The 25,855-nt window shown below is 33.4% G+C and overlaps 2 protein-coding genes across 10 annotated transcripts; one reads left to right on the top strand and one right to left on the bottom strand.

Moving 5' to 3' along the window:
- Positions 1-752: 752 nt before the first annotated feature.
- On the bottom strand, positions 753-20,926 carry LOC111508602 (gamma-glutamylcyclotransferase). 4 transcript variants are annotated; one of them, XM_074174638.1, is made up of 4 exons: positions 20,784-20,926; positions 15,936-16,085; positions 15,742-15,875; positions 753-5,555 (listed from the first exon to the last, which is right to left on the bottom strand). In XM_074174638.1, the coding sequence occupies exons 1-4, from the start codon at positions 20,832-20,834 to the stop codon at positions 5,276-5,278; spliced, it is 615 nt and encodes a 204-aa protein (XP_074030739.1). In that variant the 5' UTR covers positions 20,835-20,926; the 3' UTR covers positions 753-5,275. The 4 variants fall into 4 exon arrangements, with proteins under 4 accessions (XP_074030739.1, XP_074030755.1, XP_074030746.1 ...); XM_074174654.1 differs by having other exon boundaries at positions 20,651-20,790; XM_074174645.1 differs by lacking the exon at positions 20,784-20,926 and adding an exon at positions 16,212-16,350.
- Positions 5,463-8,958, top strand: LOC141482027 (uncharacterized). Of its 6 annotated transcripts, none has more exons than XM_074174614.1 (7): positions 5,463-5,602; positions 6,562-6,933; positions 7,163-7,296; positions 7,358-7,450; positions 7,504-7,608; positions 7,786-8,016; positions 8,062-8,958. In XM_074174614.1, the coding sequence occupies exons 2-7, from the start codon at positions 6,914-6,916 to the stop codon at positions 8,214-8,216; spliced, it is 738 nt and encodes a 245-aa protein (XP_074030715.1). In that variant the 5' UTR covers positions 5,463-5,602; positions 6,562-6,913; the 3' UTR covers positions 8,217-8,958. The 6 variants fall into 6 exon arrangements, with proteins under 6 accessions (XP_074030715.1, XP_074030722.1, XP_074030717.1 ...); XM_074174621.1 differs by having other exon boundaries at positions 7,355-7,450; positions 7,786-7,991; positions 8,068-8,958; XM_074174616.1 differs by having other exon boundaries at positions 7,355-7,450; positions 7,786-7,991.
- Positions 20,927-25,855: the final 4,929 nt, after the last annotated feature.

Raw genomic sequence — 25,855 nt, 5'->3', positions numbered from 1 at the left:
GTGAAAAAACATTATTATTTATTATTATTATTGACATTTACCGTCAACTTGACAAATTCGTTGAAAGATTTTTGTATATTAACCCCCAGACCAGTTTTCATTGCATTTGTTGTTTCTAGTATTATTGTATCACTGTTGCAATTGTAAAACAACATATTGATGATGATACCATATTGGCGGCTTATCAAGATGATCCTGGAATTAGTTTGAGAAACTTCCATTGTCTAATATGATATAAATTGATTTGAAATCCCTGAAAGAATCTGTAAAAAATTAAAAAGAGATAAAAAAATTATAGTAAGCAAAAAAACTGAAATCACAATGAAATGCAATAATCAAGAAATAAAAAAATTGAACTATTAACACGAGATGAAAATTGAAAAAATATTAACAAGAAATCAAAATTAAAAATTAAAAGATGCCAATCCAAGTTACTCCACGACGTTTCGATTGTTAGTATCAACAATCGTCTTCGGGTGATAACTGTGGATTGTGGATACTAACAATCGAAACATAGTGAAGTAACTTGCCTTGGAATCTTTTAATTTTAAATTTTCATCTCGTGTTAATAGTTCAATTTTTTTTATTTTTCGGTTGTTGCTTGATTTCATTGTGATTTCAGTTTTTTTGCTTACTATAATTGTTTTTCAGCTAATCTAATTTTTTACAGATTTTTTAATGGATTTCAAATCACTTTATATCAAATTAGACAATGAAAGTCCGAACTAATAAAATACACCACGAAACATTAATAATAATAATATAATAATATACTTTATTGTCATTAAGAATAAATCTTGTGGACAAAGCTTGTGAAATGTACTTACAAATGTAAGTATAGAAATATAAAATGTTAATATAAAAACACCTACAAAAAAAGTAAAGTTAGAACATACACTATACTTCAATATCGAAATTTTTTCTCAACATGGTTGTGTACAGACTTGTTTAAAAATATTATCAACACTTATATAATAGACTTATAAACACATATATACTTATATATAATATTACATAAACAAACACACCCATTGAACCAGACAAACAAACATTTATATCAAAACAAAAATATAAACAAAAATCTTATATAACCTGAATTCAAATATGCACTTTTTGTCACGTAAATTTATTATTATAGAACTCTTGCAAATTATAATAGGGTCTATCAGCCAGAAATGTTTTTTCTTTTATTCTAAATATTTTGTTCAAACAAAAGTTATCGCTTCAACTCAATATGAGACTCAGTAGAATATGGAATTGTTTGAGGAGGCATGAAATGTATGCGTTCAAACCCAAATTTCTACATACTTTGCACGAAGACGATGAAATCGGCCGTATGGAGTATTGTTTATGGATGTAGGAAATTATGTCAATGACAGGAATTTTTTAAAGTATATCTTATACAGTGATGAGGCTATCATTACCAGAAATGGTGTTGTATTTTACCAGAACATGAGATTTTGGGCTGAACAAAATCCAAATTGGATAGTGAATTGTAGAGACCTAATATATCAGAAAATTAATGTGTGGTGTGGTATTCTGAATGAAAATATTATCGGGACATTTTTTTCTTGATGTTATGCGAGGAGAAACCAATCGGGAATAACAGAACATGTTTGGACTCATCAAAATAACATCAAATGAAGCCGCATATATGTTGTCCTGCAACGCATTCGCTCAAGCTAGCGTAAAAATGCGCAACATATGGAAATTCATAATCAAGCGGAAAACGGCCAACTTTCGCCAAACGATCAGCTCCCGCTGATCGTTTGGCGGTGAAGCGAAGAGAGGGAAGAGGGGATAGGTGAAAGCACTCGAATGACATATAAATAGTCATCTCTCGGAAGAATAAGTCCAGTCATCACCCGAAGACGATTGTAAATACTAACAATCAAAATGTCGTGATATAACTTGGCTTGAAATCTCCTAATTTTTATTTCTTTTGTAATGTTAAATTTTCAATTGTTGCTGGTATTTTATTTTATTGTAATTTCATTTCAGGGTTTTTTCTGCTTAGTATAACTGTTATTTTCAGCTATTCATTTTAACTTTATTGATTCTTTCAGTGATTTGAAATTATTTTAGATCATATTAGGCAATGACACTTTGAATGCTTTCAAAAATCTGCATATAGCAAAGTGTGACATAAGAACAGCGACAAGGTACTATTTCCTATTGGGTTTGAGTTCGGAATTAGACTAGTTCATATCCCGATAATGCCAACTTGGTTAATGAAACGAACGTATGAAAGAGTGAGCAGTGCTTTTCTTGGAAACAAACACGTTTTATTTATTTCTCATTTTTCAAGATATTCATACATAACAATAAAATGAACAGTTCAAAAATAACTTTATAAAACGCTCAAAGGTGCGAACTCGTTTCCTCCTTTTCATAAAACAGTATGTATGCATCTCCACTCACAAGCGATTTTGGTGAAATTGGTGACACTTGTGAATCATTATATTCGTGCCACGTGCCATTATAAGGATGTCTGCAGAATGCTGTATAATGTCCGCTGTAGGTAGACCCACTGTGATTTGAAAGTGCATATAGATTATAACGACAAGGAGTCACATTATCTGCTGCATAATTCTTCATATCTAATCCATCTACAGGAAATTCAATGGCAACATTTAACTTGCCTCTAAATCTTTCTGTTAGAGAATATATTTTAAAATGAATAACTAAAATATGGGGAAACTTATGGATCGATAGAGACTTTGTGCATTTTCTTCTTTCTTTGCAACTTGAACACGTCGGTTTTTCATGTCCATCCAAAGTTTCCTCTCTAGTGAAGAAATCCAGGCACTGTGATAAACTCAATTAGTTAGTTCTTTCTGGTATGGGGAGTGACAAATCCCAGAAAGAATCGAAGGTTACATATGAGTGTCCACAATGTGTGCACTTCATCGTGCACACATTGACCAACGAATTGACCAACGAAATTATCTACAATCTTAGAGTTATATGTACTCAAATAAATCAGCCATGACTTTTGTGCTTTTTCGCTGTCGCTCAATTTTTCGGTTATCTCCGTTGAGGACGGTTTAGGTTTCTCAATAATTCTATTAACGTCAACATGTAAACCTTCTAAAAGATAACGAAGGAACTCCTGGGCGTCTTGATGCGATGTTGCGATGTTCACTGCTCTATCAGATGAATTTTCTGACCACAATTCCTTGACAACTTCTGCAAAAGCTTTGATTAAAGCACCCTCTGAACTAGAAATATTAATATTGGTATCTTTCATGTACTCATCTTTTTTCAAATATTCCAGTAGCCATCTCGTATTGAATAAACATTGGATTACACTGTTCATGAAACAAGTGTTGCCAATATTTTTCAACCCATTAAGCCCAAGGGTTTTGACTGAGGAACGTATCACTGATCTAATTGTGTTGTAGCTGTTAGTGATACGTTCGCCACCGCTGTTTTCTTTCCAGTAATCACGGATCCAACGATTCTTCCCATCATTGGACCAACGGAATGAGGAATTTGAAGTAAAATTTCTTGAAATTGAATCAGATATATTCATGGTGGTTTTTTCGAATTTGGGAGAGAAAGATAATTCCAGAACTTGTTTATTTTCCTCTGCATCTTCTGAGACAATTGGGAAGTGATCAATCTGCTTACTCCATTTTGCGATGTTCATAGGAAATTTTGATTTTATTTGTGGGTTCAGGAATATTTCATCTGATTTTTCAGTAGACGGAAGAGTATCCAATATCGATGTGGCATTACCCCTTTGGATGGCGATACTGATTCTTTGAATTAAAAATGAATAGGCTCGGTTGTCACTGGTAGAATTCATCATTCTTCTACCAATTTCTTTCAACAATTCAGAAGCATGAGATCCAAAAACACCAAAGGTTTCAATAGCAACAGGAAAGAAACAGTAAGAACTCAGCAAAGTGGAGTATTTCCAAAATTTTGATTTTTCTGCAATCATAGCAGCTGCACCAGTGGAATTAGCCGTAGCGGCAAGGTGTGAAGCTGCAACTTGGAAACTGAAGTATTTGTACAGTGTATTCTTAGATGTCATCTTTAATGTCAGCGATATCTGAACTATTCCTAATATATTTACAATGGACAATACTTTCATGAAAAAAATTTTCATACTTCTATTTCACTTTCAATTGATTCTCAAATTCATTATCATCAATTAAAGGCAATGGCTGGAATTCAGAAAAAATAAATATATTTGAATTCATTCTACATTCAGTTTCTGATGAACTCGTTTTATCCAACGATTTTCAAACTTGTTTCTCTGTCAAATCACCCTTAATACATTTTCTGGGTGTGCTGAAACAAGATTTAACAAAATTGGCTAGGGTAAAAAAAATGAGCGAATGATTGTCATTACATAGGTATTGTCATCAATGACATGAATAAATTTATTTCATTCGTGACATAAGGTCGTAATTTAATGAATGAATTGAGTGATTTATGGTGCTGGAGAGGCAATAAGGCAAGTTATAATTGAATGTTCATCTAAACGTAGTTGATTCGTAGAGTTGTTTCGTGAAGAGTACATTTTGAAATTAATAGCTTCTTTCCTTTCTTTGGAAGATTCCATATGTATAAAGATTTAACTACTTCTTTTCTATTCGAATTTTGTATTCCATCTGCCATAGTACCTCTCGAAATAAACAAATTATACCAACTCACAAAATGAAATCAAGAAAAAAAGATTCTACATTCACTAAACTGAATACCTCACGGGCATAGCTGGACCAACTATTTTCCGCTTTCTGAAAATTGCAAGTTCCAAATCCACTTTAAGGTCCAAAAATTATCCCACTCAAAAGACCGAAGATTATGTAATAGAAGAAAAATAAATCTAAATTACTTTATTTTTCCAAAAATATATTTTTTCAAATTTCAAATTTCAATCAGGTTATTAAATGTATATACCATGCAACGGCAATTATGTGAAGGTGAACCAGTACGCGTTCAAAGTTTTATAGTGTAACATTTTATTCCTAATAAGAGATAGTATTAGATAGTTTTATCAACCGTTTTTTTTGTTTGGACAATAACATATACAATATCGGGTACTGCTAGAGTTTTTTTGAAAAACTTTCCAAATATCACATGAGGGGTTTCATTCTAATTTTTGTTTCTTGAGTGATTCATATAATGTTTGATTCCACCGGAAGGGGTTTTTAACATATCTTAATATTTTATTCATTCAGACGATATTCCGTAGGCAAGTTTCAAATTTGATACACGATATAATTTACTCTGAACCACACCCTATTTGCCAATGTTATATCTAATACTGAAATTTCAAATCACCCTTCACCTCCGACCCATTATGAGGTATTTTTTTCAGGAAATTTATATATTCCGAGGGGATGCCAGATTCCTCGGCACCCTTGATCATAGTCTCCAAATAAGCAGGCGTCGGTCTTCTTTCCTCTGGCAAATTTTCAAGATTCACGTCGTCGGCATTTCCAACTTGTCGATAGCATCGGCACTGTAACACCTTTCCCTCTGGAGTTTCAACGTCCACGGTGATGGGGTAGTAGATGTTAGCGTGAACACCTTCTTGCCTTAAACAGAACAAAAATTCAGACCACAGAAGAGATAAGCATGAAAGGTAATCTACAACTTATTCAAAAACTGACCATTTTCTATCAAGGTAACATAACCTAGGGCTGAAACATCAATGCCTTCGTTATTGTACGTTCCTGAACGCTTATTAACGTATCGTGTTTCCATGAATTCATGTAACGATACCAATACATATTTTTTCAATTTCTGAACTTTCAGACACTAGATTTCTCTGGTTTATGAAACCTTGGCGCGACATATAGTTCGTTTAGATTGATCAACATAGTTTTTATCGCAAACCCCACAGCTTAATTCGTAAATCCCAGATTTTTTCCTTACTGTCGGCTGGTTTTTCAGGTTGCCCAATACTTGTTCGTATACGAGCAGATTAGAAATTCACTTTTCTATTCAATTTTTTAAAAATTTTGGCCAATCCGTTGGTGTATTTTGGTTCATTTGGATGAACTATGAGCCTTATGAAAAAGAGGTTGGTTGAGTAACAGGATAAATTTGAATTGAAGGGGTTATATTTTTAGGAGTGATTAATTTTTTGGGAAAGTTTTTGGCTTTCTACTTTTTTTTTTAACAACTTATATTTTCACATCAACCTTGATCACTACTAACAAATGTCAACTAAAAACGATATACAGGGTGTAATCAGATAACAATGATAAATCTATAACATTCTCCCCCTTAGTAATTGAATAACAAATTACTACTATTTTATAACATCTAAAACGCTGAGTCTTGAAATTGGTCGTCGAAAAATCGTGCCACTACTATTCTTCACATCGACGATCCTGATTTTACCATCTTTGGCAGGATAAACTTCGTTGATAATACCTCTCTGCCAAATATTTCTGGGTCCATTTGGATCTACCATTAAAACAACATTTCCTACACTGACAGATTTTGAATCACCATGCCATTTTGATCTCCTAATCAAACTTGGCAAATACTCCTTTGTCCATCTGAACTAGAATAAATCAGATAATTTCTGTGCAGCACGCCAACTGGACATCAAATTCATATCCCTATCGCTGGTTTCGGTACAGGAGAGTGCAGCATACGACGGACCGATGAGAAAGTGATTAGGAGTAAATGCCTCTGCATCTTCAGAGTCCAACGAAACATATCGACTCAGCGCATGCAAAATCTCCCAACTGACATTTTTAGCTAAATGGAGATTTAAGTGACGGTGAATATAATGCATTAGTGCGCATGTACTAGCAAATTCTCGTAACCGACATAGAACGTTAAAACCCCTCAAATTAGGCTGATGCAATACCTCCTAACATTTTCCCGCATTTATTTCGTTCAATGTCTCCTAACTACATAAAGTTACAGCTGTATCCACATGTTAGTTGTTGTTCTGGGGTAAGTACATACTTTTTGTAATATTTAATGAAAATTAAACCTTGTATAATGTTTATAGTCGAGAGAAAGGATTATAACGATATTTGAGTAATATTTTACTATATTTTAGTTGAAAAAAGTATCATTTAGAACTGTTATAACTTTATTGATAGATAGGAGTTTTTGACTTGGAACATAATTCATCCCGTTTTGTATAGTTAGGAGATATTTCACAGGTTATTTCTTTTAGAATTGAAATGAATCGATCCAGAAGAATTTTGGAATTAGCACAAGCTACAAATTTAACAAATTTACCGGTTGACATTATAGGAACTAATGTAGTAGAAGAAGGCCAAACTAAGAATACCGTTGTGGTTTTAAGTGGTAAGTTTGATTTTCTTAATAAACCGTAGAGGATCTTACAAAACCATTATGATTTTAGAAGATGGGTCTAGTATACCACAGTTGGCTCATAATGATAGTGACCATGTAAGTTCCATCACCGAAGGTACATTTTTGGTCCCAGAAGTCAACGAAGGTAATTCGAAACAAGCGCTTGTATATTTTCGATTTATTACTTTTTTCTTTTAGAAATCAATCAATTTTTTTTGCCTGATTATGAGGTATGCGACTTTGGTCATAATAGTAACATTGTGGCCACAGAGTTAGAGCCTACGGACACCAACAATGGTTTAGGTAACATTTTGTTTGTTACGTGTTTGATGTTCTAATAACTTAAGGCTGTTTTAAGGCAGGTCCTTTGCATACAGACATTTTAGATTCCAATAGTCCATTTCATTCAGACCTTGATAATTGTACAGAAAATAATTTTGTGATATTAACTTGCCATTGTACATTTACTTCGATTTTCAGATACAATTGAAGCGGACAACGGTCACACTTTCAGGATTAATAAATCAGCTAATGTAGATGTACTACAAAAAACGTTGGAGCAATTGGGAAAAGAGAATGTTGAGCCGTCAAACTCTGGTTTAGATAATAACAAAAATGGAAGTAGTGCCAGCAGTGGTAGTTGCTACAACTGTTCTGAAGATGAGAGTTCATCCGATCAATCCGAGGTTATTGACGCTAACGATTTTGAACGTAATTTTATATTTCATACTCATAGTAATGTTTAAACTTAACTAGTTACAGGTATTGATGATGCAATTTTGAATGCTGAACATGGAAATGGGACAAAAAGAAAATTAAAGAATAATAAAGAACTACCGATCCGTCAGAAGAACAAGAAATTGCGGGAACAAGGTGAAGACTATTTAGGGTTTTCCAAAAAAAAAATATGAAAATGACTCACGACACAAAATGACCGAAACGAAAATTAAAATCAGCTTGCAAATCAGAATTTTGTATAAAGTCCAAAGTGAGAAGGTGTTCAGATATATCACAAATGCAAAGAACAAGCTTATTCAAGTACTTTTGGAAGGATATGACGTGGGATCAGAGGAAGGTATACATATCTACACACGTTGAAAAGATACCAGTAAAGAGGAAGACAACTATTAGTACTGAGCGGGAATCTAGGCGACAAGGGACGTTCATATATTATCTAAATACAAATAGCCAAAAGGTACAAGTGTGCAGGACCATGTTTCTAAATACTTTTGATCTAGGATATAAGACAGTGCATGAATGGGTTCCATAGCAACTATTAGATGCACCAAAACACAAAAAAAATTAACCGTTCGATAGGCTCTACAGACTCGCACCGCTACAAGTATTGGGAATATAGATACATTTCTCGATGAATTACCAAAACTGCCATCGCATTATGCTAGGAAAAGTTCTTCCAAACTGTTTTTGGAGCCAATTTTTAAAAAACTGGTTGAAGTTTACAAGCGTTAAAGAACTTATTGTGCAGATAACAACTTACAGGCTTTATCTAAGAAATACTTTCATAAGCGATTCAAAGAAAAAAAAATTATCTATATACACACTCAAAAAAGATCAATGCAATACCTGTTGTTCTAACAATACTGGAAATCTTCCTGAGGCTAAATACATTGAGCATAGAAATCGGAAAGACCAAGCACGTGAAGAAAAGGAACTTGATAAGTTCCTTTTCTTCACGTGCTCGTGAAGTTTGTATATCGTGTAATTCAATGTTTATATGAAAGTAGCTGTTTCAGGAGGACTTTCTTTCAGTTTGTGTCTGAAAGTTACTTCTTTGCATGATCTACACATACATGTATAGAGTTACTTATTTTCAAATTGATTAATCCTTCCTTTCTTTGAAAGATTCTCTCATCCATTTTTTTTGTATCAGATGGAGTAGTAGAAAGCCAAAAACTTTCTTTCCCAAAAAATTGATCACTCCTAAAAATATAACCCTTTCAAATCAAATAAGATTCCTCATGGCTGGGATTAAATCAAATAGGTGAATGAATGGCATTACGATGTCATCGATGACATAAGCAGATCAAGCTTATTCCGTGACATTCAAAATCGTAATTCATGAATGAAGTGTGTGTATTTTCTATAATGTTATCCAATTTGGTACTGAAGAGCCTTAGGGCAAGTGTCTTAAGGCGAAACACGTGTATACCAGTTAGGGTGACAGTGTTCCATGTGAGTACAATTTATTACCATTCATTCAAAGTAGAACTCATGTGAATGATATCTGATTCTTATTCCTCCACGAATGTTCGATATACAAACTGAATAGAGAAAAGTATCTTCTGTATAATTCAGTGTTCATATAGAAGTATTTGTTTCGAAAGAATTTTTTCTTTCGTGTAATTCAATGTTTATATGAAAGTAGCTGTTTCAGGAGGACTTTCTTTCAGTTTGTGTCTGAAAGTTACTTCTTTGCATGATCTACACATCCATGTATAGAGTTACTTATTTTCAAATTGATTAATCCTTCCTTTCTTTGGAAGATTCTCTCATCCATTTTTTTTGTATCAGATGGAGTAGTAGAAAGCCAAAAACTTTCTTTCCCAAAAAATCAAAATAATGAGCTCAAAGCGTCAACATTTGTTACTTGCCTTTTAGCTTATCTAGAAAAAAAGTGTATTCCAGCGAACGTACCAATTATTATCTATTCTGATGGGTGTACCTATCAAAATCGTAATGTTGTAATGACTAATGCACTTCTAAACTTTTCAATGAAGCACCAAGTGACAATTTTTCAAAAGTATTTGGAAAGTGGTCATACCTTTATGGAGTTCGACTCAGTGCACGCAGGTATCGAGCGCAAGTTGAAAAATAAAGAGATTCATCAACCCAGCGATTATCTGTCTGTAACCAGGGAAGCACGGCAAAACCGTAGACCATATGAAGCCATTGATTTGAATTATAACTTCTTTTATAACTTTTCCTTAACCGAATATTTCAGATATTCCTCGATTCGCCCTGGCAGGAAAAAAGATGACCCGGTAGTAACAGATATTAGAGTACTAAAATATGCAAATGATAAAATTCAAGTGAAACTAAGCTTTGATGCTGAGTGGTTGGATCTACCCGCCAGAGCAAGGGAAATTCCAATTATTACTACATACCCCCGTATACATAACCAAAGATTAAAAATTCCTATTAATAAATGGAAACATCTACAGGAATTAAAGTCAGTCCTACCAAGGGCTGTCCACCATTTTCATGACAACTTACCTCACTAAAAATTTTTTTATAATGTATGTAGTAAGTTTAAATATCAATTAATAATGTTTAAATTTGTTTGGTTTGTTGGTTAAAAATAAAATGATTATTTTTACCTTATTTTATTGTATTTATTTCTTAAAATCACATGTGAAAATATGCTATCTACGTTAACAAAAATATCAATACCTCCTATCTATCAATAACAGTTAAAAAACAAAAATTTCTTATTTTATTCAACTGTTACTTTAAGATACATATATTATAACCATAAATTCTCATAAACTAAAAAATTAGCTTTAAAAATAAAGGTGAAAAACAATAATTTTCATCTCCTGAAAACTTACTTCGTCAACAGTTAGGAGATATTGCATGCGTCAAGTCGATATGTTAAAGGCCTAGAATTTAAAATATTTTCGCATTCAATCAAAAAAGTTCTCAGAATAAGTTTGGATAGTACTTTGATTTTAAAATTTCTTTTAAAACCTTTTTTATACTTTGAATAAGTCGTTCCCAACATCCTCCCATGTGAGGTGCTAGAGGAGGATTGAAAACCCATTTAATTTTTTTCATTGCACAAAATCGTAGTATTTCATCCTGGTTCAACTTCTTCAGTTCTTGAGATATTTCCTTTTCAGCTCCTATAAAGTTTTTTCCATTATCACCATATAATTCCTCAGGAAATCCTGTCCGACATCCAAACTGACGAAGTACATTGATGAATGAATTCGTACTCAAATCATGTGCTATTTCAAGATGAATAGCTCGAGTGACCATACAGGTGAAAATAACACCATATCTTTTTTCTCGGCTCCTCTTGACTGATACTTCTAAAGGTCCGAAATAGTCAACGCCTGTTTTAATGAAGGCCCTGATTGTGGGTTCAATTCTGCAAGGGGGTAGTTGTCCCATCATTGGGATTCTCGGTAAAGCTCTTTGATTTTTACAATGTTGACAGCTGTTCCAAGCACTTCTTACCGCTTGCCTCATTCTTAATATCCAAAATCCCTTTTTTTATCAGATGGAGTAGTAGAAAGCCAAAAACTTTCTTTCCCAAAAGGATAAATTTTTTCTTTAAAAAACAATTGTATTTTTGCCGACGTTTCAAACTTAATTAAATTCTTCTTCAGAGCTCTGTAACAATGAATTTCCTTCCACAAAACGCATAGGATTATTATCGTTTCAATTTCACAAGAAATAAAGAGTTATTAATTAAAATTCTCACACAATTGATAATACTATTTTAAAAACAATCAGACATGTTAGATACGTATTTAAAAAATAAAAATGAAAAACATTGCAACAACAAATTTTTGAGACAACACCAACACAAAACGACATGAAACAAACGAATGGCTATATCTGTGATTCTAGTAAGATGGTGTCTGTTTTTTAATCAATGGCAGAAAGAAAAAGAATGAAAAAAGTGTAAATTATTCAGGTATTTTACGTATCAAATTGAAATATGCAGTATTAAGGCCATCTACATCTTCTAGTATTAACACTATCGCATTTGAGGATATGTATCATTTCGCTCAAAAGTCTCTTTGATAAATAAGGTTGAATATCTCGAATAGTTGGATGATCAAATTCAAAAATATGGAAGCTGTCACAAATGTCGGTGTGTAATTTAATTAAGAACTCATTATTTCTTGTGAAATTGAAACGTAATAATCCTATAAGTTTTGTGGAAGGTATATTTATGAAATTCATTGTTACAGAGCCCTGAAGAAGAATTTAATTAAATTCGGAACTTCGGCAAGAATACAATTGTTTTTTTAAGGAAAAATTGATCTTGTTACCCAACCAACCTCTTTTTCAGAAAAATTATTGGATCACTGATCCACTGTCTGCGCTGATGCGCTGATAAGAACCTACCATTACTGACAATTTTGAATAGGAAGAATAGTGCATACACTGAAAATTCAAATACGGAAAATTTACCGACAACTTTTAAGGGGCCGAGATCTGATTATTTTTCTCTAAACGGAAACACACTTACTTGAAATTGTTATAAGACGTTACGTTAAGTGCTAAAAACGGAAAATAAAGAAATACCAAGTAGACAAAATGTGTTCAGATGTACGAGAAGATCTGGATTATCCCAAAACAAGCCGAAGCAGACTTTGAAAGATGTTAAAACAAACAAGTGTGTTTCAATGAAAATTCTACATCAGCAAACCTATTTTATTAGATTAGAAATGGACTGACCTGCTACTTGATGAAAATCAATAACACTATCCATGATAATAATCAAACAATTTGACAAAAATGTTTATTCTACATGCGCATTAGTTAACTAATACTGTCGTATATAAGAATTGTAGTCCAGTGTGTAGGTACTATTATCTCGGATGAAGCTACGAGGTTAGCGAAACGTGTCTAGAATAAAAAATATTTATGAAAATTGTTCAATTATTATCATGGATAGTATTCTATTAGAGTACAATTATATTGTGGCATGTAAGAGAAGATATAAGCAGAAACTTGTTCAAATGGCCACACGGTGTCAAAATGCTAGGTTCGTTGAAGGTGGCTCCTCAATTTTTTTTTCTAAGCGAAGTCTTTGAAGAATAGTTCTGGAAAAGAATTGATCCCAAAAATATATGTCATTGTAATAGATAATTCAAACTACCATTATCGGTATCATTGTGAATTCAATTCGATATAGCGAGGATGTCGTTCGAAAAATACAGTAATCTATATCTGTATCTTTAGTATTCTTAAGATTACAGGGAAAAATGTATTCATTGTGCGGTTAGGAAAGACGAAAAAATGTGGAAATTGGAGAAAACATTGAACCAATAATTATAATACTGTTGGAGAACTCTTCTGCCGAAATACCTCAATTTTTAGTTTCTGCCATAAATGAAATCAATTATTGGATATTTTTATATAAGCATTCAGTTTTCATAAAATGACTGACGTTACGGCAAGTAATTCTTTTTTGTTTTCAAAACCTCGCGGAAGCGAGGTTCAGTTGCAAACCTGGCCTTCTATTATATTTTATGTATTTATAGCAATTTTTTTATTCTCAAATATAAAACTTTCATTTTTTGTATAAAATATATTTTATAGTTTGAACTATAAAAACCATTTTTTCATTGATATGCTGTAAATAGTTTCATAATCAAGGTTGATTATGTACCTGTTAAAAAGTCGAATCAAACCTTTCCTTACAAGTTATAACTATTATCAAAAGCTTAAATTATGTTTCACCTAAAATTACAATTCTAAACTGCACTACTTTTATTCTTATAAACATGCTGATCACTCAAGGGAGAAATATCATCCACCTATATTCAAGGAAACTTTTTTTTTTATTTTTAGATATTTTGTCAATTGCAATGTGTTCCACCTATTTAACCAATCTTTTTTTTTTGTTTGTAATAATATAATGTTACAGTAATAATATAATAAGTATTTATTTCTTGGAAAGAAAGGTTTTGCCTTTCACTTCTTCATCATTATACGAAAAAATGTGGGAATCTTCCAAAGAAAGAAAGGAAACAATCAGTTTGAAAAAATTAACTCCATACAAAGATGTTTGGATCATGCAAAGAAGTAACTTTCAGACACAAACTGGAAGGAAAGCGGTCTCTACACATCTTTGTATAGTCATTTTTTCAATTAATTGCTTCCTTCCTTTCCTTGGAAGATTTCCACATTTTTTATATAAAGATGAAGAAGAATGAAAATAAAAGGAATTCTGAATTGTTTATTGCAAGAATATTCATTTTCAAGTTAGTTCAGAAATTTCTCCTTTTTAACCATATTGATCAATATTATTAGTATTGAATAGGGCTTATTCCCGGAAAATCGTAAAATTGCAAAAACTTCTGCCCAATATCAGTCCTATTAATTTTGTTAAAAATGACAGAAACAATGAATACATAAATCTCGTAACTGAAAAAACTTGTGTTTTTATCCAAGAAAATATATGGCTTCCGTAAGTCCAATGACAGAGTATGTAGCATTAGAACATCAAAATCCAGTGTGAATTGGATGATGATCAGAAATGTGGGCTTTTGTCTTTCAATTTATGTAAAGCTTTCGATGCAGTTAATTATGAACCAAATGAGCCAAATTGGTATTAGAACATTTTTTTACAAATGGTTTGAAAATTATTTTTTCAAAGAAAATAGTTCGTGTATAAAACTAAGTGCCCTGGAAGAAACGTTACTAATAGAATTTCATCATTCTAGTCTTCAATGGAATATTTGATTAAACCTTGACAGGTAGAATTAATTTCTGACGATACCAGTTGGCTGCTCAAACATTTTTATATTGTAATTACTAGAAAATCTTCAATGACAAATCTGGTGGTGAGATCCAAAATCTGTCGTGGTCAATCATATCCTATTTCGAGAAAGAGTAGGTATATCGCCAATTATGGAATAATGGATCATACATCACAAAATTATTAATAAATATCTATGTAGGTGTAATATTCTAAATTGCAGTATTTGATCAGTACGTAGCGAACAACAGTCAATTCCAATTCGAAACCTTCAAAAACCTAGAATATGAAGCAATAAATATACCAAAACTATTCAAACTAAATGTGTATTTCAACACAGAATTTGTACTGCAACAAAATATGTGTAGAAATCATTACAAATAAAATAAATGTATTTCTAAATTACCTTTTCTGAGCCAACAAATTAATTATATAAACCTAAAAACCTATTAAACATAGATTCTCTTTTAAAAATTATAGACCAATTTTTCCTTATTTCAACTGAAATAATAATAAACATTTAAATATCTCATTATATAGTTAACTCTGATAGCCATGATCATCTCACCAGACAATTGAATCATTTAAAAACTGTACAAGTAAATAGAAATTGTGGAAAAAAATCATTGTATTTCACTGTAATTGAAATTTATAACATATTTTGCTTTCTATTTGGGTTGTTTGATGGTATCACCAATAATTCAGTGAGCAGAAAAGATGAGGCATATACCCGGAGTATAGCCAACATAAGGATATCAAAAAATAAGTTTTCAGTATATCAACTCATGTAGTTGACTTAACGAAAAGCATGAAATTTCCATTCATCTGCAATTTTGCCTCAATTGAAAGTGCCAAGAGACAAGAGACAGACAACTGTTTCGCTCTTTGTTCCTCATCAGTGCCGGGCTCGACTAGAAAAACTGCAGATAACAGTTTATTCCATTCGTCAAAAATTCCCTGTTTGATTGACTCACCTGTCTAAACTCTCCAAATCTTCATTTTTTATTTCCCAGATTGCTCCCCAAACGTGGCTGCCTTTTTTTGGAACTATAGTCCCCGCGTAACCCTTCCAGATTTTGGAATAAGCTACAAAATCTATTTGATAATCCTGTGAAACCAGCAATAGAATAACGGATCTTTTCGTTTAACCAATATTGTTTGAACTCACGTTTAATTTTCCAATTCCATATCGAACTGCATTCGGATTGCATACGTGCATTCTGTTTGTGGACAAATTGCTTCCAAAGGCAAAGTACAGAATTTTTCCACACATTTTAACAGAAAGAGTACTAAACGTCAGCGTCAATATCGATGAAATCTGGAACAGAAACAGTAGTAAACGTCAGCGTCAATATCGACGAAATCTGGAACAAGATTATTACTGATTTATTACTGCTTATCACTGAGTAATTGTATCCTTGAAATCGGAATTGTGAATGCTTACCCATTGTCGATGATACATATATACTCAAACGTCAGATAGTTGAGATAAGAAAAAAATCTTTTTACTCGTTTCTAACAAAGCAACTGTTTTCGCAACTGTGTACCGTTTTTGATATCATATTCTTTCAGCATAGTGATATTTGACATTGACACAAGAAGTTTAAAAAATCCATTGTTTGAAAAGGTTTGGTACCAGTGAAAGAACAGAAAATCGCAGTTTTGCATTTGAAAATAATTTAGAATAATTGGAGATAGATTCTTGGATAACTCTCAAGTCGTAGGAAGTTAGATCACCGATTTTCAATCAGAAAATTCTTGTACATTTTTTTTTCATTTTTGAAAGTTTCATTTCATGAAAGAAGGGATAAGTGTTCTAATATTCCACGTAAAATCATGAGCAGAACACGATTCTGAAGTTAAAATGCGGGGCTCTTTCTCCGTTGGGAAATTATCATCTCTCAACAAAAACCGATTGGGATTCATACATTGTACCACCTAGCCTTTTACTTTCTTTTCGAATAAATTTACGTTTTTCCATGAGAAATTTTTTTAAGAGTTTTTTTCTGGTACTTTATTGTTGACAGATTTCTGGCTGAAAATTCGAGTTAATACGATTGCTTCACTCGAATATTACAAATTCAAATGGAGTTCGAAGTACATCTTGACTAATGTAGAAGTGCTTTCTAAATTTCGATGTGGTCCTGACTACTAGATGCGCGTTAGAAGACGATGGAGGGTTCAGTTACAATAATAATCTCGTAGTGTAGTTTCTATCCTCTTTAGTGAGTAGTCCCAACGTAAATTTTTAATGCGATATCTATCCATTGAACAATAGAGTACCAGAAAATGACTGACAAAATATATATATATATATATATATATATATATAAAAATATATATATATATATATATATATAAATATATATATATATATATATATATATATATATATATATATATATATATATATATATATTTTGTACGGTCATTGATCAAGCGGAAGCTTGGGTTTTTCTGGTTACTGGTAGATGGAAAACTACTCAGAACACTAATATTGGTTTAAATTGAAAGGGGTATATTTGAGGGGAGATTAATTTTGGGAGAGAGAGGTTATTTATGGCTGTCCACTTTCTTTTCTGAAAATTAATCTCGCCTAAAAGTATACCCCTTTCAATTCAAAGAAGATTCATTAGCATATGGTCATCACGTACTATCATCGATGACATGAGTAGATTTGAAGTCGTAATTTTATGAATGAATTGGGTGCTTCATCTCGTAATGTTATCCAGATTGGTGCTGAAGAGGCAATAAGACAAGTGCTTTATTCCGAAACATCGGACATCCGCCATTGAAGATGACACAGAGGGCTTTTTCTTCCAGTTTTTGTCTGAAAGTTACGTACATGATCTACACATCTTTATAAAGAATTACCTTCTTGAAATTGATTGCTTTCTTCCTTTCTATGAAAGATTCCAACATTTTTTTGTATAAATATGCAGAATAGAGTTTGTTCATTTTCTTACCGGCTATGACTCGTACATACGCAGATAACGAATTTACGCTGCAATACTCCTCTATCAATCGTTTTGAAAACATAGCATTTGATGCAATAGTGTTCAGTTGAAGATCGACCTAACGCACGTCTATAGGGATTCAAATTATAGCTCAATTATAATGTATTTTGATTTAAATCAGCCTATTTACTTTTTTTTGAAGCTGTGTTTTCAATTTGAGTTAGTTTATTTCAGTGTTATTGTTGAAAATTTGCTAATCAATCTTTCAATGAAGAAAGTCAGTTGTAATTATTTTATATCTACAAAGTACGTAGTTTAGTTTATCAATAAAAAAAAATCTGTTTTTCCGTTAACCAGCTGTCGCACCCCTACGAACGACAACCCTCAGAAGTCGAAACTTGTGCAAGCTAAGGATTAACGAGGTCTTACCTTTCAACGTGTGATTATTATTATTGTAATTAATATTTGCAAAAAAAATTCCAAAAATGTTTTCTTATTACAATTGCAATTGGTTGTTTAAAATTTTGTTCTAATCGCTTATCTTTTTTATGAACAATAAAATACATGCACTTTCTTATCGAATATATTGTTCTTTGTAACGCATGTTTTTTTATTCATCATAAATAACCTCCATAAAACAGAAGATATATTTTCTGAAATGTCTGTATTCATTTGTTATTACTAAAAACCTTAAAAAGTCTAAATTTGAATTTAAATAGATTACAATTACAATCTGTAATTTTGCAATTAATTGTAAGTTTATGCACTCTCCAATTCAATCATTACCTGTGTCAAAACATTAATGATTTCCTATTCTAGTATCTCTTAAATTCCTGCATTATACGTGGAGTTTGGGTTGTTACTTCATAGTGTCAACACAATATAGATTCAACAATTATAGCAGAGCTGTATTCAATAATAAAAAAGTCAAGGAGTTTGATTCATATTTTTAAATTGTCGTTATACAAAGCAAAAAATGTCCATTTAATGAGTTAGTAAAATGTTCTTTTGTGGTGTTATAAATTTCACCTGCACAGGTAAAATGAAAGAACTAATCATTATGTAGGTAGTTATTGTTATTATACAAAGCACAAATCAGGAGATGACTAAAGTTTTAGTCGTCTTCTGATTAGCGCTAACTTGGTTAGCGAAGCGCGCGTTGAGATACGGTTTTTTTGTTTGGTGTGGAAAAAGTACTTTCAATATGTTTAAAGGAGAACTTTTATCGTCCACTGAAATCGATTAATTATTTTCGGCTTTTTATGGTGCCTTGAATATAGATATCAAACTATTTGTTCCGAAAGTCCCGTTATACATAAAATAAGAATGTTCCGTCTTTTCTGAGTATGTCTACAATAATATGCATAAAAAACAAAAATCGAATTCACAAAAAGTGAGAAAAACTCAATGATATTACGGACTACAATGAGTTTCAATGAGTCTAAAGACAACTTGGTTGATGAAAAGCGCGTCGAGAAGAGTATAGCAGTTCTGGTGTTTCGGAAAAGTTCTTGTTTTGGATTTAATTTACGCCAGAGGTTCCAGTATCACCTTTTATTACTCATGTTAGACATAACTTGAGGTTATATCTGAAAGAAGTTGCAAATGAAATCCCATATTCCCAAACATTTTGGAACTTTTTTAGAAGTATCCATGAATCTTACCACAAAAGTAGAGTAAATTTATCCCTTCAATATAACAGTATCTTACAGTGAGTGAACTTCTCCGAAACTGAAATCTTGATAAAACTTAAAAATGATTGATGATAAAAAAGTGTTTGGCTGTACGGTCTGCCGCATTATTTGAATGAAAATTTAGCGATAACCTGTCTTTGCCTTTAATGCACATTTTCAATAAGTTAATTTCCATTTGAATGGAGAAAAACACTTCTTTTCCAATATATAAAACACAAAAACTACGTGAGCAATTACAGAAGTATCAGTAAAATGAGTATATTCAGTCTTGAAGATCATATTTATGATCATAAGTTTAACTGATTGAAACATTTGAAAATTGAAAAACAGCAAGGAATTTATTCAAGAAGTTCAATAGAAACTAATTTCTAATCTACTCTATTCTCAGTATATATCGAATTTTGTTCCTCAAGGCCATATTCCACAGGAGTCAAAACTTGCTGATGTAAGAGTACAGGAAAGCATCCTTAGTTGGTTTTCCTCATATCTCTTCCACAGGAATATATATATATATATATATATATATATATATATATATATATATATATATATATATATATATATATGTATTTGTATTATTTGTTAGTCATTTTTCAAAGTAGAATGAGCTATATCATTCACATAGAATATACAATAAATCAATGTAGCAGAGCAATGGGATATTTCACAAAATAATGTGCAAACATTTTAAAAGCGATTCATTAGGCTTTCATTTATAGTAAGATGAGATTTGCAAGCACGATGTGAAGCCACATGTATGAGTCACATAAATCAAAAATTTAAATTATTCAAAATAATTTTTTGCGATTTATGCATTCTAGAGTAACAAAAATATATTCTGGAGCAACGCTTAATTAATATTTTTGATCAAGAAAAATACAATATGCAATCATTTAATTTTTCACATGGAGTTTCGTTCACTTAGGGCTACCCTCATGATTTTTTTTTCAAATACGGACCTGTATTTTTATAGTTAATTCAATATCTAGGTTATTACTTCATTTGTTATTACGAAGTGAAAAAACAAATTTGAAGCATGGAATGAATATTCAAAAATCAATTATGCATAACAGGTATCATAATATTATTTTTCAGAATGAAGAAACAACACATATTGTAGCCTTCATAAATTTCAATCAAAAACATTCACACACTTTTTTCATGTTTTGTATAACAAAGATACAGAGCATAACCATCAAAATCAAAGATTTCAAATTTTTTAGATTACTTACCAACATCTTATCATCTACCGTTACCGAGATAGTAATAGTGTGCAATTGAGGTTTCGCCGGTATGTATTGATTTTTATTGTTTAGAAAGGTGAAACTGTTAAATAAAAAACATTCTAAATCAAATTGAACTTACTTTCATGGAGGATTCTAGCAAGGCCATTATGTAGTAATGACTTGATTGCATAAATCCAAACTGTTCTGAGTTGAGATTGTATACCAAAAACACAAACAAGGTTAGTTTGATGACCCCAACATTTAACAGGATTGAAACTAATTATCGTCCATGTTCACAATAACTTTTGCGATAATGCCATTTTCAACAATAATACTAGAAATATGTAACATGTTTACTAGAAATGTGAAACAGTAATAAATTTATCTGCAACTATTCATTGGTTGTTGACATATGCTGTTTCTTTATGTTCAATATAAATTATAGATATACTACATTCCATATTTTTATTTTTTCTTTCATATTTGAAAAACTACTTTTCTTGTAATTGGGTTTAAGGCTCGTTAGGTATAAGTATGTATCATTGATCTGGCGATAATTTATGTGATAAAGAACTGAAATAATCAATGGGGATTGTACAGTCCGTAAAAATGTTTTTTTATATATGTTGAACTGAAATATATTATTAAATTTTGTGATAGTGAGATCAAGAAAGTTAATGCTGTTGTTTTGTTCAATTTCGACCGTGAATTTTATCTCATCGTGAAAAGTGTTGAGGAAATTCAAGAACTGATTTATTTGTCTCTTCGAGATATCAGAACCGGCGAGAATATCATCCACGTATCTGAACCAGAATGAAATGTGTTGCTGTGATAAGGCATTATTCAGGATACACGTGTTTTCTAAGTTGTCCATAAAAATATCTCCTAGTAAGAGACTCAAGGGTGACGACCCCATTGGGATGCCTAAATCGATCTCACTATCACAAAAACCACTAAATATTGTAAAACAAAATCGCTTCCCATTGTCTGTCCCTATGTTTGCTTAGATCTTTAAAACTACGCAACAGATTTTGAGGCGGTTTTATATAGTTGTCCATAAAAATATCTCCTAGTAAGAGACTCAAGGGTGACGACCCCATTGGGATGCCTAAATCGATCTCACTATCACAAAATCCACTAAATAGTGTAAAACAAAATCGCTTCCCATTGTCTGTCCCTATGTTTGCTTAGATCTTTAAAACTACGCAACAGATTTTGAGGCGGTTTTTTATAGATAGAGTGATTCAAAAGGAAGGTTTATATAATATAGTAAAGCAGAAAGCGGAATTGTCTGCCCTGACATTATTATATCCGGTTCAGAAACATTGAAAGTCTTGGAGAAAACCGATGCCTGGGTTTTTGTGACATTGAATTGAACCTGGTTACTCTCTGCCCAATTAAAAATCACTTCTAGATCCTCATTGAAATATGCAACCTCCTGCTGCCGGTGGAGATGTGCATCCGCAGCCGATGTCCTGGAATCCAAATAGAATGACGAGACAAGTGTGCTGTCGTCAGCAAAGTAATATATTGGATTCTTGGTTTATTTCCACAAGTTATTGATATTAAATAAAAAGAGGGTTGGAGACAATATGAACCCCTGGGGAACAGCAGTGTTGATGGTAAAAGTATTCGAGAGATATTCATCGACGTCCATTTGCAGGGAACGTTTTTTCAGGAAGCTGGAAAGCTATACACAAAAATGAAACGACAAGCCATAGCATAGAAATTTGGCCAGCAAACCCTCATGCCACACACGGTCAAAGGCCTCAGGAATATCAAGCGCAACAGCTCTTGACTCTCCATGGTTCTCGATTGCGTTATTCCAAATATGGGAGCCGTACAATGATAGGTCGCCTGTTGATATTTGTTTCTGAAAGCCATATTGATGTACACTCAATATATTGCCTTCCAATCATTTGAGAATATGGTGGTTTACGGCATTCTCCATGATTTTTTATATCACTGGATAGCAAAGCGATTGGTCTATAATTATTTGGAAGAGTTTTCTTGCCATTTCTGGGAATAGGCTGAACACGAGCAATCTTTCAATAAGAAGGAAGAACCTCTCCTTGTAAGACAGGTTAAAAAGTTTGCAAAATACTGGTGTGAGTTCATTTGCGCACATTTTAAGTGAGATGACGGGTACTCCATCAGGCCAGACGCCTTGTTGATATTCGTCTGTTTCAAAATTCGCCTGACTAGTGTGGGAATAGTGGGTGGTGTCTTTCCCAGAAAATCGACTGTGGAGTGGGACGCGAATAGGGAATAGTGGAAATGGATGAATCCTTTCATCGACAGATATATATCCAGGAATAAATATTACTGGAGTTTTTTCCCAACACCAAATCGTTATTTTTAACACCTCGACACGTGTTTCGATCACCAAGTGATCATCTTCAAAGAGGAAGATTAAAATTAGTTTCTAGTTTTCTAGTTTCAGTTTCTAGTTTTAATCTTCCTCTTTGAAGATGATCGCTTGGTGATCGAAACATATGTCGAGGTGTTAAAAATAACGATTTGGTGTTGGGGAAAAAAACTCCAGTAATATTCATTACTACACCAAAGGTTCCAAACAATGCATCATAAGTATATATCCAGGAATTGATGCATGAGCATGACCTCTCTTTGTGGTGGGATTACCGCAAATCATTTGGAAAACTCGTCTCACCATCTGATCCGGCTAGAGCCCCAATGAAGCTGGTCACCTTTAAAAGGTAGGTACTTCAGTTACTATTCCCCGTTCCGCTGGAAAATATTTGTTGATCAAACTGCGACAGCCTCATAGATTTAAGATATAAGGCCACCCATCGATGATCTTAACCTTTATATCTCAGGAAGAAAAGTATTCATCAGTCCTTAAGGGCGGTGGAAGAGTACTCTGCATGGAATAGATAATTGTGCAACGGCAGTAGACAGCATCTGCATCTTACACTATTAGGATGACGGGGTCGAACAACACCATTTCCCAAGAAGTAGTGACAGTACTGAGCTCAATGAACTACGCAACCCGATAACCCCGGATGATGTTCGAAGAGCCATTGTGGGTTTCAAGAACTTTGCTGCTTCAGGCCCAGATGGGCTGAACACTTATTGGCGGAAAAAACTACCAAGCAACCACCGCCATCTGGCCAGGGTTTTCCATTCATGGCTGGACGGAGAGCAGCCGATTCCGGATTGGTTTGTTGAGGAGCGGACCGTTCCCATCCCCAAAAGCCAAGATTTGTCGATTCCTAAGAATCACAGACCGATAACATGCTTGAATTCGTGTTATAAGTTGATTACAAGCATCTTATACACACGAATACTCATAACACAGTTGATGGAAGCATCATACATCATTTGGATGCCGTAGAGAGGTATACTTACCTCGGGGTGGAAAACGCCACTCACAATAGGTAGCAGCAGTGAAGAATTCTCTTCGCGGCAAGTATCAGCACAAATTCCGAAAGATCTGGCCGTAGTTAATGTCGGGGAAGAACAAAATATGCTTGCCGTTCCAATCTTACTCTACGCGTTTGGAGTAGTGAAGTGGACTCGAAAGGAGCTGTATCAACTCGACGTAAATACCCGAAAAAAATTCATCTCCATAGGAGTTTGTATCCCAAATCGTCCGTTCCGAGGTTGTACTTCCCCGACAACAGGCAGGCCGTGCACTTTTGAGTTTGAAGAATCTTCATGATAGAATAATACTGGATGTAGCCTGTAAAGTCGTCAGGATTTCGAATTCCCTTCTCTGCATGGTCCGCGACCATAAGGGAGCAGGAATTGAAGAATTTCTCTTTAGGGCAACTGCCCAAGCAGCTTATGAACTCGGTTTAGTTTTCGACACTGAACGAGGTGATCACAACTCTGTCACCGAGTTGGAACCCGTTCAGCAAAAGGCTCATATAAAAACCGCAGAGGGCACTTCTCTTCTGCGACAACACAAGGATAAGCCAATGCATGGGGTCTTCTTCAATACCATTGAAGACCTTCATCATGGCATGCCAGGATGGTGTCTTCAACGCATCAGTTTACCGTAGCGGCGAGGCGTCCGAGACCCTAATGCACTTGCTGTCAGCATGTCCAGTATATGCGGTCTCGGCCTTCATTAACATCTACGGCACTCTTACGGTACTGACGAGACACCGGTATTGCCCTATGCTCCGGAGAATATTGAATCCTGATATGGAATTGTGGGGAACGAGAAGTGCTGCATTTATGGGAACTATTCGTTTCGCACCCTCAAGCTCTTACAAGGTAATAAGCCTGATATCCTTCTCGACCACCAGAGCAAGATGATATTTGTCGGGGAGTTTTCAGCTCCTGGCGAGACGAATATCGTCCGAAAAGAGGAGGAAAAACGGATAAAATATCAAAATTTTCTCTTCAAACTTCGCAGACTCTATCCAGACCACTCTGTCAAGATGGTTATTCTGATTTTTGAAGTTCTTGATAGAATGATGGCCTCTCTACTCTCAAATCTTAAAATCATACCGGCTTGCCGCACTAAAGCCTGGCAGATGATTCTTGGAACCAGTGATCACTAACGGTGTGGGTAGTGGCCGTTGGTTGATAATGGTGGCGCGCCTTCCCGAATGTATCGGGACTTCGGGGGATAGGGCCTGACCAGAGCAAACTTCGTTGGAAAAAAATAATATCAATAGTAGAAACGTAATTAAATAACTATTCATTGTGAGATTTCACAGTTTACATGATTATACAAATAACTTCTCCAGGTATGTTCAGCAATAACTAATATAATTTCTACATTGTGTTTGTCATATATCTTTTGACACTACTATTATATTTTATTACGAAACTAGTACATTTTTATCATTGCTAGGAACAAACTCATTAAAACTACCATAATATATGATAAGTACAATGTTGAAGTTGAGTTCGTCAGTTCTGAACACGTCTGAAGAAACTGTTGTATAGTGAAACACGCGTTGCAGTTTTGTAAACTGTCAAGTGTAAATCTCACGATAAAGTATTATTTGAATACATTATAATGGATTTTCATCAAGTATCGGTGTTTCATCACATAGGTGTTTATTGGGAATATTTCTAAAATTTTCATACAACAGATACAAATTCTGTAATCTCGAGGGAATAGATTTTATGGCAAAGAAGTGCTGTTTAAAAACAGAAGTGGGTATCTAAAAGTGCTCCAATATCGTTCCTCAATATTTTTTGGGTTTTTTTCGGAGAGCCCAATTACTCAGT

Source organism: Leptinotarsa decemlineata, unplaced genomic scaffold, assembly GCF_025532065.1.
Source record: "Leptinotarsa decemlineata unplaced genomic scaffold, Ldec_3_MD MMD2_P_RNA_scaffold_12, whole genome shotgun sequence".
NCBI lineage: Eukaryota > Metazoa > Arthropoda > Insecta > Coleoptera > Chrysomelidae > Leptinotarsa > Leptinotarsa decemlineata.
This window is presented reverse-complemented; position numbering and strand designations above follow the sequence as displayed.

Excerpts from the sequence above, each read along its gene's own strand:
- LOC141482027 (XM_074174609.1), top strand. The coding sequence starts at position 6,914 with ATGTTAGTTGTTGTTCTGGG. Across the intron at positions 6,934-7,162 it reads ATGTTAGTTGTTGTTCTGGG|AATTGAAATGAATCGATCCA; the intron begins GTAAGTACATAC and ends TATTTCTTTTAG. Across the intron at positions 7,297-7,354 it reads TACCGTTGTGGTTTTAAGTG|AAGATGGGTCTAGTATACCA; the intron begins GTAAGTTTGATT and ends TTATGATTTTAG.
- LOC111508602 (XM_023164162.2), bottom strand. The coding sequence starts at position 16,215 with ATGGGTAAGCATTCACAATTCCGATTTCAAGGATACAATTACTCAGTG. Across the intron at positions 15,876-15,935 it reads ATGGAATTGGAAAATTAAAC|GATTATCAAATAGATTTTGT; the intron begins GTGAGTTCAAAC and ends CTGGTTTCACAG. Across the intron at positions 5,556-15,741 it reads GATTTGGAGAGTTTAGACAG|GCAAGAAGGTGTTCACGCTA; the intron begins GTGAGTCAATCA and ends GTTCTGTTTAAG.